Source organism: Microcaecilia unicolor, unplaced genomic scaffold, assembly GCF_901765095.1.
Source record: "Microcaecilia unicolor unplaced genomic scaffold, aMicUni1.1, whole genome shotgun sequence".
In the NCBI taxonomy this organism is placed as follows: Eukaryota; Metazoa; Chordata; class Amphibia; order Gymnophiona; family Siphonopidae; genus Microcaecilia; species Microcaecilia unicolor.
In genome coordinates, this window is record NW_021963924.1 from 441 (window position 1) to 12,650 (window position 12,210).

Here is a 12,210-nt window from a genome sequence, read left to right on the forward strand (position 1 = left end):
AAAAGCCAACACAGGTTGCCCACCACTGTGGCCCAGAGAGCTCATTTTTCCAACCTGCCTTCCTTTTCCTACCCACAGCTAAATCAGCTGATCCATGGAGGAAATTTATCTTTTTTTCTGTGCTATAGTGGCAAAGGCAACAAGTCCGGTGGGGTTCCCAGATTCTACAAAAAAACAAAACAAAACAGCAAATTCCAATAGGATTTTTCCTGTCTGAGATTTCAGGTGCCCATGGGCTAACTCAGTGGTAATAAGAAAACTAGAGAAAAAGCCAAACCTGCTCTAAGACCTGATCTATCACGAGACTGAAAACTCAGGGTGAGCAATATGTGTTTCTTCATGCCTGGCTTAGGAAACTAATAACTGATTATAATTCAGCTCTGGGAGGAGTAGTTTCAATAGTCTATGAAGCAAATATTCAGCAAGGCTCTCCGTTTTCAGCTGAATTAAGAGAGTAGGTAGGTCAGGTGCCCTTATGGTTGAAACTGTGGAAGATCCTGTCACTTCTCTGCAGAATAGTTCTCTATAATCTTCCTCATTCCTTTGCTGGGATATCACCGGTTCTTCCTTCTTTCTGTTCCAGGAGCAATACTGTTTTCTATATGATATACTGCTAGAGGCTGTTCTCTGTGGTCTCACTGATGTCCCTGTGGAAGACATAAAGTATCATATGAAAAAGCAGAGTGTGCAGGACCCTCTAACCAGAACTGATGGATACCTCAGGGAGTTCGAGGTACGCTGTGTCTATTCCACAACCGTGGCGTTGTTACGTGGGGCCATGGGGGCCTGGGCCCCCCAAAAAAATTTCCTGGGGCCCCTGGTTTGCTGGCGGGAGTCCCCAACCCCTGCCAGCTGAAGCATTGTCCAGCGCCCGTCTCCAGCGCAGCCGCGTTGCCTGCCCTACTCCTGTCTTCCCTTCACATCCGGCATGCTGTTTCATGAAAAGGAGCGTGCAGGCGTGAGGAGAAGACAGAGCAGGGTAGGCACGCGGTGGCGCCAGAGACCAGCGCTGGACAACACTTCAGCTGGTGGGGGGTTGGGGACCTCCGCCAGCCAGGTATTGCTGCGACAGTGGGTGGTGGTTGTCAGGGGGCGGCAGACCAAAATGTGCCCCCCCCCACCTAGGGCTCTGACCCCCCCCCCCCCCCCCCCCCCCCCCACTGTGAGATCTGGCTATGCCCGAATCCCAGACTACCAATTACACATGAAACAGGATCCACTGGACTGATCCCAAAGGAAGTTTATGCTTTGGCTGCTGAATGGCTGAACACATAATTTGCCTCTCTGTATAGTTTTAAAAACGATATGATAATATTACACTGTTGAAATCGCTAACAGAAGCAAACAAAGATCAGATTCACATCCACAAATGTCAGGATAACCTTCATCAAACAGTGAATCGTAATATAAACACTCCCACTTTAAAAAAAAAAAAAGAGGAAAAGACCTCATACAACTGGCGGGCCAAAATTTGCTTATTATGACTTTAAATTATATGACACAATGTGTGTGACATAGTAAACATAGTAGATGACGGCAGAAAAAGACCTGCACGGTCCATCTAGTCTGCCCACGATAAACTCATGTGTATACCTTACCTTGATTTGTACCTGTCTTTTTCAGGGCACAGACCGTATAAGTCTGCCCTCCCCCATCCTAGCCTCTCAACCACCAACCCCTCTTCCCCCCGCCACCCAATTTCAGCTAAGCTTCTGTGGATCCATTCCTTCTGCACAGGATTCCTTTATGCCTATCCCATGCATGTTTGAATTCCGTTACCGTTTTCATCTCCACCACCTCCCGCGGAGGGCATTCCAAGCGTTCACCACCCTCTCCGTGAAGAAATACTTCCTGACATCTTTCCTGAGTCTGCCCCCCTTCAATCTCCTTTCATGTCCTCATCGTACTACCCGCCTTCCCCTCTCCGGAAAAGATTCGTTGAAGATTAAACATCTATTTTTTCATATTTTATTATACGTTTTGATTGGCACATTCAGGACTAGTTAAACTGGAGGTTTTTTGACCTATGATTAACATTTTTAACTGCGTACGTAGAAAAACTAAAGGTGGACAAGCCATGGGACCGGATGGGATCCACCCCAGGATATTGAGGGAGCTCAGAGAGGTTCTGATGGGTCCTCTTAAAGATTTGTTTAATAAATCCTTAGAAATGGGAGAGGTTCCGAGGGATTGGAGAATGGCGGAGGTGGTCCCTCTTCACAAAAGTGGTGATAGGGAAGAAGCTGGAAACTACAGGCCGGTAAGCCTCACTTCAATTATTGGAAAAGTAATGGAAGCGATGCTGAAGGAAAGGATAGTGAATTTCCTGAAGAAAATGAGTTGCAAGATCCGAGACAACATGGTTTTACCAAAGGGAAATCGTGCCAAACGAATCTCATTGAATTCTTTGATTGGGTGACTGGAGAATTGAACCGTGGACGTGCTATAGACGTAATCTACTTAGATTTCAGCAAGGGCTTTTGACACGGTTCCCCACAGGAGGCTCTTAATAAACTGATGGGCTGAAGATAGGACCCAAAGTGGTGAACTGGATTAGGAACTGGTTGACGGACAGGCGCCAGAGGGTGGTAGTGAATGGAGTTCGCTCAGAGGAGGGAAAGGTGAGTAGTGGAGTGCCTCAGGGATCAGTGCTGGGGCCGATTCTGTTCAATATATTTGTGAGTGACACTGCCGAAGGGTTAGAAGGTAAAGTTTGTCTATTTGCGGATGATACTAAGATTTGTAACACAGTGGACACCCCGGAGGGAGTGGAAAACATGAAAAAGGATCTGAAAAAGCTAGAAGAATGGTCTAAGGTTTGGCAATTAAAATTCAATGCGAAGAAATGCAAAGTGATGCACTTAGGGAGTAGAAATCCAAGAGGCGTATGTGTTAGGCGGTGAGAGTCTGCTAGGTACGGATGGGGAGAGGGATCTTGGGGTGATAGTATCTGAGGATCTGAGGTCGATGAAACAGTGTGACAAGGCGGTGGCCGTAGCTAGAAGGTTACTAGGCTGTATAGAGAGAGGTATGGCCAGCAGAAGAAAAGAGGTGTTGATGCCCCTGTACAAGTCGTTGGTGAGGCCCCACCTGGAGTATTGTGTTCAGTTTTGGAGGCCGTATTCTTGCTAAGGATGTAAAAAGAATTGAAGCGGTGCAAAGAAAAGCTACGAGGATGGTATGGGATTTGCGTTACAAGACGTATGAGGAGAGACTTGCGGACCTGACATGTATACCCTGGAGGAAAGGAGGAACAGGGTGATATGATACAGACGTTCAAATATTTGAAAGGTATTAATCCGCAACGAATCTTTTCCGGAGATGGAAGGCGGTAGAACGAGAGGGCATGAAATGAGATTGACGGGGGGCAGACTCAAGAAGATGTCAGGAAGTAATTTTTTCAACGGAGAGGTGGTGGATGCTTGGAATGCCCTCCCGCGGGAGGTGGTGGAGATGAAAACGGTAACGGAATTCCAACATGCGTGGGATAAACATAAAGGAATCCTGTGCAGAAGGAAGGGATCCTCAGGAGCTTAGCCTAGAATGGGTGGCAGAGCTGGTGGTTGGGAGGCAGGGCTAGTGCTGGGCAGACATATACGGTCTGTGCTGGGGCTGGTGGTTGGGAGGCGGGAGTAGTGCTGGGCAGACATATACGGTCTGTGCCAGAGCCGGTGGTGGGAGGCAGGGATAGTGCTGGGCAGACTTATACGGTCTGTGCCAGAGCTAGTGGTGGGAGGCGGGACTGGTAGTTGGGAGGCGGGGACAGTGCTGGGCAGACTTATACGGTCTGTGCCAGAGCTGGTGGTGGGAGGCGGGGTTGGTGGTTGGGAGGCAGGGATAGGGCTGGCCAGACTTATACGGTCTGTGCCCTGAAGAGGACAGTACAAATAAAAAAGTAGCACATATGAATTTATCTTCTTGGGCAGACTGGATGGACCGTGCAGGTCTTTTCCTGCCGTCATCTACTATGTTACTATGATTCAGCGATCTGAAGTTTGTCACAGTTGTATGAGCTCTTTTCCTCCCTGTTTAAAAAAAAAAGTGGGAGTGTTTATATTACAATTCATAGTTTGATGGAGGTAAATCGCTAAAAGGCTAAATATTATCTGTATAATGTTGGACCAGGTTAGGGAGGGATGCAGGTGCCACTGACAGCTGTCCATTCAGCCGTGATATTCAGCTTCTGTACAGATAAGCAAGCCTAAAGTAAATGGATGGTGCAGGACACAGTCACCCCAGCATTATAGGGCAATTCCATGGGTGTAGACTGGGAGGGGGGCGAGGGGGGCAATGCCCCCCCAAACGATGACGAGGCGCCGCTGCACCAGTAGTTAAAAAAAAAAAAGCAGGCACGCGCTCGTCTCCGTCCGCTTCGCTTCCCTGCCCTCTCTGTCTGCGTACCACCTTCCTCTGACGTCATTTCCTTTCAGGCGGGACGCAGACAGAGAGGGCAGGGAAGCGAAGCGGACGGAGACAGCGTGTCCGTCTACCCCTCTCTTCCTCCCTCCCTCCAGCGCAGGCAGCAAGCATGCTTCTTCAGTTTTGTCTGTGTTCCTGGCAGCGGTAGCAATGTACACGCTGCCTTCGGCTCTGCCCCGAAGCCTTCTCTTGAAGTTCCTGTTCCCGCATAGGTGGGAACAGGACTTGAAGAGAAGGCTTCCGGGGCAGCCCGAAGGCAGCGTGTACGTCGCTACCGCTGCCAGGAACACAGAAAGGTTGAAGAAGACTACTGCTTGCGCCAGAGGGAGGGAGGAAGAGAGGGGGTAAACGGAGTCCACGATCCTGGACCTTGCTGGGGGGGAGGCAGCAGAGGGAAGATGGATGGGACTGGGAGGGGTGGGGAGCAGAGGGAATGAGCAAGAAATGGATGGGACTGGGAGAGGTCAGGCACAGCAGAGGGAAGGAGCAGAAGATGGATGGACGGAGGGATGGTGAGCAGAGGGGAGGAACAGAAGATGGATGGGACTGGGAGGGGTGGGAGCAGAGGGAAGGAGCAAGAGATGGATGGGACTGGAAGGGTGGGGAGCAGAGGGAAGCTACTGAAAGAAGACACTGCATAAAACAGAAGACACTGGGACCACAGCAAATAGAAAACTAAATGATCAGACAACAAAGGTAGATAAAAGTATTTTATTCAGAATTTATTAATTGAAATATGTCAGCTTTTTGAAATGTGCATCTGTGATATTTTGCCTGTAAATTTCAATTCCTTCCTCCATATTAGCATATTCATTTGCATATGTATATATGCAAATGAATATGCTAATATGCTCCGCCCATCCTTTGCCCCCCCAAATGAAACAGTCAAACTACGCCTATGGCAATTCCATAACAGGACGCCCACATTTATGTGCATAAAATTACAGAGTAGTCGCACTGTTGGGGGTAAGTGTACATTCCACACACACGTGCTAGCAAGACATGTAAATGCTCTTCTAAGGGTGTTCATAAGTGGCATAGCATGGAAATGCAAGGGGCATATACACATGTACATAAGTATTGCCATACTGGGACAGACCGAAGGTCCATCAAGTCCAGCATCCTGTTTCCAACAGTGGCCAATCCAGGTCACGAGTACCTGGCAAGATCTCAAAAAAGTACAATACATTTATACTGCTTATTCTACAAATAAGCAGTGGATTTTCCCCAAGTCCATTTTAATAATGGTCTACGGACTTTTCCTTTAGGAAGCCACCCAAACCTCTTTTAAACCCCGCTAAGCTAACTGCTTGTACTACATTCTTTGGCAACGAATTCCAGAGTTTAATTGCATGTTGAGTGAAGAAACATTTTCTCCAATTCATTTTAAATGTACCACTTTGTAGCTTCATCACATGCCCCCTAATCCTAGTATTTTTGGAAAGAGTAAACAAAGATTCACGTCTACCCGTTCCACTCCACTCATTATTTTATAGACCTCTATCATATCTCCCCTCAGCCGTCTTTTCTACAAGCTACATAAGTACATAACTGCTGCCACACTGGGAAAGACCAAAGGTCCATCAAACCCAGCATCCTGCTTCCAACAGTGGCCAATCCAGGTCACAAGTACCTGGCAAGATCCCAAAAAAGTTCAATACATGTTATGCTGCTTATCCCAGAAATAGCAGTGGATTTTCCCCAAGTCAATTTGATAATGGTCTATGGATTTTTCCTTTAGGAAGCCACCCAGACCTTTTTAAACCTTGCTAAGCTAACCGCCTTTACCACATTATCTGGCAATGAATTCCAGAGTTTAATTACACATTTAGTGAAGAAATATTTTCTATGATTCGTTTTAAATTTACTACTTTGTACCTTCATCACATGCCCCCTAGTCCTAGTATTTTTGGAAAGCGTAAACAGACGCTTCACATCTACCCGTTCCAGTACACTCATTATTTTATAGACCTCTATCATATCTCTCCTCAGCCGGCTTTTCTCCAAGCTGAAGAGCCCTAGCCGCTTCAGCCTTTCCTCATTGGAAAGTCGTCCTATCCCCTTTATCATTTTCGTCGCCCTTGTCTGTACCTTTTCTAATTCCATTATATCTTTTTTGAGATGTGGTGACCAGAATTGAACACAGTATTTGAGGTGCGGTCGCACCATGGAGCGATACAAAGGCATTATAACATCCTCATTTTTGTTTTCCATTCCTTTCCTAGTTATACCTATTTGCTTTCTTAGCCGCCACAGCACACTAAATAGAGGGTTTCAACGTACCAATAATGATGATGCCTAGATCCCTTTCCCGATCGGTGACTCCTAATGTGGAACCTTGCATTACATAATTTGGGTTCCTCTTTCACACATGCATCACTTTGTATGGACAGAGCAAGGGTGGGAAGTGAGCAATGATGCCACTTACTGTAAGTCAATGTGCATCTTTGCATGTTTTGCACAATCGCAGTTATGCCAGACGCATGTTAGGCCTGCCAGGTAACTAAAGGATTCTATAATGGTATCCGGGAGCTCAGACCTCATAGGATAGGCTCACACTGCACAGCATCAGGCTGGCTAAATTGAGGCTCCCTCTTATAGAACTGCCTCCCTAGTGGTGCTGAATATACATATTACGTTAAGTATCAGTTAGTCAGGGCTAACTTAGTATGGCGATTGCATCAGCTGAACATTTATCCCCCATGTTTTCTGCTCATAAAGTGACAGGAAAGTGTTTTGATGAGGCTTTGTTGAGATACTTTTCCACAGTGTTATAAACTCGCTGTCAAGGACCCATGGAACCTTTCAGCTAGTGCAGTCATACACGGCGGGAGGGAGAATAGTGTCAAGCCTCTTAAGACTTGTTAACTGTAAAGTCTCAATATCTTGAAGTATAACCTTGGCACACCAGAACAAACCTGAAGTCTCTTTGTTTTCTGAAGTTTCCTTTATTGAATAAACACAGATAATTTACTCACAGTCAGATGTTCAGAAGTGTTGCCCCAGGGCACAGAGACTCCGTAATTCTGAGAGCTGTATCAGTGGTTGGAGGTAGAAATCTCAAGAGAAGCAGCTTTATTGCAGAGGAGAGCGAATAGTTGAACAAGCAGAAGTAGCTCAGAGCTGGGTGACTGGAGAGTGCAATATCTCATTAGGAAGATATATTCAAGGTAAAAAACCAAGTTCGTTCCAGGGAGTTTTAGCAGGACAAGTGCTGTCTGAAGCAAGATGGAGAATGCCTCATGACGAGGGGGAGGGAGAGGCTAAGAAGGGCTCACAAAGGCCCAGGGAGTAGGGGGTAAATAGACCAATGGGGACAGAGCCTGCCATCGGGTAGCAGGGGGTGGTCCTAGAGGACAGCCTTCGATTGGAGAGAAAGGTCGTACCTGGCTGACCTCTCAGGACAGAGATAGTAAGAATGACCAGGAAATGATAGCAGGTAGACAAAGGAGCCAAGCTTGACTGAGAGAGGAGGTCTGGGCAGCCGCACCAGTGGTAACAGTTCTTATACAGACTGACAAGTGTGGCTGCATTGCCTGTGAACTACATTACACACAATGCATTGCTCACGTATCTTTGCAGTGGGAACTGCAGCAATGAAGATCCTTAGAAGTGAGAATGACAGTAAAGGCATTAAACACATTTTAGGGTCACATTATAAACTAGTGCAAGGCTGTCAAAGGACAGAAGAAATAGATGGAATTCATTGCCAGAGAATGTGTTAAAGGCGGTTAGCTTAGCGGAGTTTTTAAAGGAAAAGTCCATAGACCATTATTAAATGGACTTGGGGAAAATCCACTATTTCCGGGATAAGCAGTATAGAATGGTTTGTACTTTTTGGGGATCTTGCCAGGTATTTGTGACCTGGATTGGCCACTGTTGGAAACAGGATGCTGGGCTTGATGGACCTTTGGTCTTTCCCAGTATGGCAATACTTATATACTTTCACGCCTTACAAACACACAACTGGTGCTGAAGTTTAAATCTGGCTCAGCTCCAAGCATAAATGCCCCAGTCATCCAAGACTTGCCCTCAGGACAGCAGAGTTGGTATTGATAACATAGGCAACTGTGACCAGGGGCACAGCCACACTTTGGCGGGAGGGGGGTCCAGAGCCCCCCCCCCCAGCGCCGCCTATCCCCCCTGCCATTTTTAAATCCCCCCCCCCCCCGCCATTTTTGACCTCCCCGCCACCACCACCACCTTTGACCCCCCCCCCAGCGCCAACCCTTTCGATCTCCTCTCCTCCCCCGCCACCACCGTCAGGTACCTTTGCTGGCGGGGGTTGGGTCCTCTTCTCCGGCGCGGCCGCGTTGCTGATCTGCCCTTGCAGATCAGCAATGCAGCCACCCCGGAGAAGAGGACTTTGGCTGATGGGGGGTTGGGGACCCCCGCCAGCAAAGGTACCCAATAGCGGCAGTGGCGGGTTGGTGGCGGGGGGGCCAGGGCCAAATCTACGGGGGCCCATGCCCCTGTGGCCCCACGTAGCTACGCCACTGACTGTGACACCCTGATCCAGTCCCTTTTCCACCCAAAACCCATATTAATAATAACAACGCGTACACTTGTTAATTTTTTGGGAACAACTTGGTCGTAGCTTTATTAGAAAGACATGACTGTATTTAACACAAACAGCCCAAACAGGATACCCGAGCCAAAACTGTAAGCTCTTAAAGCACCCAGTCCGCCGCCATAAGCAAGACTGACCAATGCGTTAGATGCTGTACCCAGGACGCACCCGCCATGAATCAAGGTGCATCCAACTCAGGTACAGTGAACCCATCTGCACCAAACCATACCTTGATGGATAGCGCTACTCCAATCACCCAGGCACAGGTATTCCCGCCACCAGCCTGGGATATTTAAGAATAACTTGCCCCAGGCAACCCCCCACCATTAGCTGCGGCCAGTTGTGGCTAAGTGAAAGGTTCCCGAACGTCCCCTGATGAGCAGGTGATTGCCTATATCAGGCAGATGTAACCCATCTTCCAATAAGATTCCCTGCACAGTACCTGTGCCCAAGAATTATGTTGTATCTGCCAATCCATGATCTGAGACGCCCAAGAGGCAATGTTAGCTTACATTCTTAGATTCCCTCGCCTACAGCTAAAGGTGCTGATAATGCTGGTGAGGGAATAGGTTGGATCGGACCATCGAGGAGTATGTACACAGCTGAATTGCCCCAGTTCAGATCTTTCAGCTCCCTTTTATGTGACTGTGATCTTGCAACCTGACAAAAGACAAAGGCGATAAGGTTCAACCATTTGGAAATGAGACCTAGATGCCAGCTGGACCCTTGCATCTCAGGAACCCCGGTGGACGTGTATGGGACTGTATGTCACTTGCAGGCTTATTTTCGAAAGAGAAGGACGCCCATCTTTCGACACAAATCGCAAGATGGGCGTCCTTCTCACAGGGTTGCCCAAATCGGCATAATTGAAAGCCGATTTTGGGCATCCTCAACTGCTTTCCGTCACGGGGACGACCAAAGTTCCTGGTGGGAGGGGGTCGGAGGCGTAGCGAATGCGGGACTTGGGCGTGCCTAACACATGGGCGTCCTTGACCGATAATGGAAAAAAGAAGGGTGTCCCTGACGAACACTTGGACGACTTTACCTGGTCCTTTTTTTCTTACAACCAAGCCACAAAAATGTGCCCTAATTGTCCAGATGACCACCGGAGGAAATCGGGGATGACCTCCCCTTACTCCCTCAGTGGTCACTAACGCCCTCCCACCCTCAAAAAAAAACTTTAAAAAAGATACTTTGCCAGCTTCAAATGTCATACCCAGCTCCATGACAGCAGTATGCAGGTCCCTGGAGCAGGTTTTAGTGGGTGCAGTGCACTTCAGGCAGGCGGACCCAGGCCCATCCCCCTCCCTACCTGTTACACTTGTGGTGGTAAATGTGAGCCCTCCAAAACCCACCCGAAAACCACTGTACCCACATGTAGGTGCCCCCCTTCATCCCTAAGGGCTATGGTAGTGGTGTACAGTTGTGGGGAGTGGGTTTTGGGGGGGTGTGATCAGCACCCAAGGTAAGGGAGCTATGCACCTGGGAGCAATTTCTGAAGTCCACTGCAGTGCCCCCTAGGGTGGCCGGTTGGTGTCCTGGCATGTGAGGGGGATCAGTGCACTACGAATGCTGGCTCCTCCCACGACCAAATGGCTTTGATTTGGTCGTTTCTGAGATGGGCGTCTTCGGTTTCCATTATCGCCGAAAATCGGGGACGGCCATCTCTAAGGATGACCATCTCTAAGGTCGACCTAAATTTCGCAACTTGGGCATCCTCAACCATATTATCGAAACTTAACCCTCCATTGCCCCAGGTACAAAATAAGTACCTGTATATAATATGTAAACCACTTTGATTGTAATCACAGAAAGGTGATATATCAATCTCAGCATAAGTATGGAGAGCTGGTGTTTTACTGGAATTGCATAAAAGGAACTTTATAACCCACACTGAGCCTCTGTTTGTTCAACTTTACATCGGAGAAGTGGCTGAATGCTCACCCCTGAAATAATACGCATGTAATGATAAAACATTAGGGATCCTGGTTGAATTAACAGAGCTATATAACCACAAACGATCATTTCTGTTTTCAATTTTTGTTGGTCTTACTCTTTCCCCTTTCTCATAGGCACTGGAGAAATATTCAGAAATACATCAATTACACATCTGCCAAGAGGCTAAAAAGTCAAGTAATATAACCAAGAACCGCAACCAGGAGATCCTGCCAGGTAAGGTACTGCACTGCAGAATGCATGCCTAAAACCATTTTGTCCCCTTTACAGTAAAGCAGGGGTTCCCAAACTTTTTCAGTTCATGACACCCTTATTGTCTGAGCAATTTTTCACTGCACCCCTCCCCCCCCCGGGTCTCCTCACCCCCTCCTGGTCACGTGGGTCTCCTCACCCCCTCCTGGTCACGTGGGTCTCCGCACCCCCCGGCCACATAGATCTCCTTTTCCCTGCAGCCCCTCTCCTCCCATAAATCCAGCACACTTCTGCCTTCCCCACATCCAGCATCGCTAGCTACCTTCCTTCCTGCAGGTCCAGGATCACTGCTGCATCCTTCTCCTTTCCTTCCGCTGCCGCTGCAGTGCTTGCAGCTTACGTTTTGGGGCCGTCAGTGATTCACAAGATGGGTGGGCAGAAGAACCTCGCCCCGTCCCACGGGTGATTTGGTCTCTCCTTCTCTTGCCTGCAGTGCCATATGGTCTCTCAAACATCCCCCCTCTCCTGTATACCTTTTAAGTAGCAGATGTTGAACCAGCAGCGAGCAGCAACTAATACACACTGCTTACGTTGGCCCCACAGCCTTCCCTTTGATGCAACTTCCTGTTTCCGCCTAGGCAGAAATACATCAGAGGGAAGGCTGGGGGGTCACTGCTCACTGCAGGCGAAGATCTGCTACTTACAAGGTATGCAGGAGGGACACTTGTTGGGAGTTTTCGGCTGGTGGGGCTGGCGCTTGGGGATCCCTGCCAGCCACATCATAGGTATGCTGCTACTGGGTGGGCCTGAACCCAAAGTGGGTGGGCATGGGCCCACCCAAGCCCACCCTTGGCTACGCCACTGCCTCTACTACTCTCACACTCTATAGTGTTATACAAAATTGTTTTCTTCTCCGGAGTAGCCCCCACACTCTGGAACGCACTGCCTGAAAGGATCCGCTTAAAGGAAGACTGTCTGTACTTCAGGAAGCAGGTGAAAGCTTGGCTCTTCAACCAGGCCTTTAATGGAAGAAATAACTAACTTGTTAGTCTCACTCACACACACAAGGAGTG

The 12,210-nt window shown here is 48.3% G+C and overlaps 1 protein-coding gene across 1 annotated transcript in view; it reads left to right on the forward strand.

The window, feature by feature from the left end:
- Positions 1-583: 583 nt before the first annotated feature.
- The window catches only part of LOC115459784 (receptor-type tyrosine-protein phosphatase U-like), a gene marked incomplete at both ends in the record, with an annotated part of 31,963 nt that continues 20,336 nt past the window's right edge, over positions 584-12,210 (forward strand). The window contains 2 exons of the mRNA XM_030189557.1: positions 584-733; positions 11,062-11,161. Of these exons, the coding sequence (XP_030045417.1) occupies positions 584-733; positions 11,062-11,161 (250 nt within the window). The remainder of the gene's footprint in view (positions 734-11,061; positions 11,162-12,210) is intronic.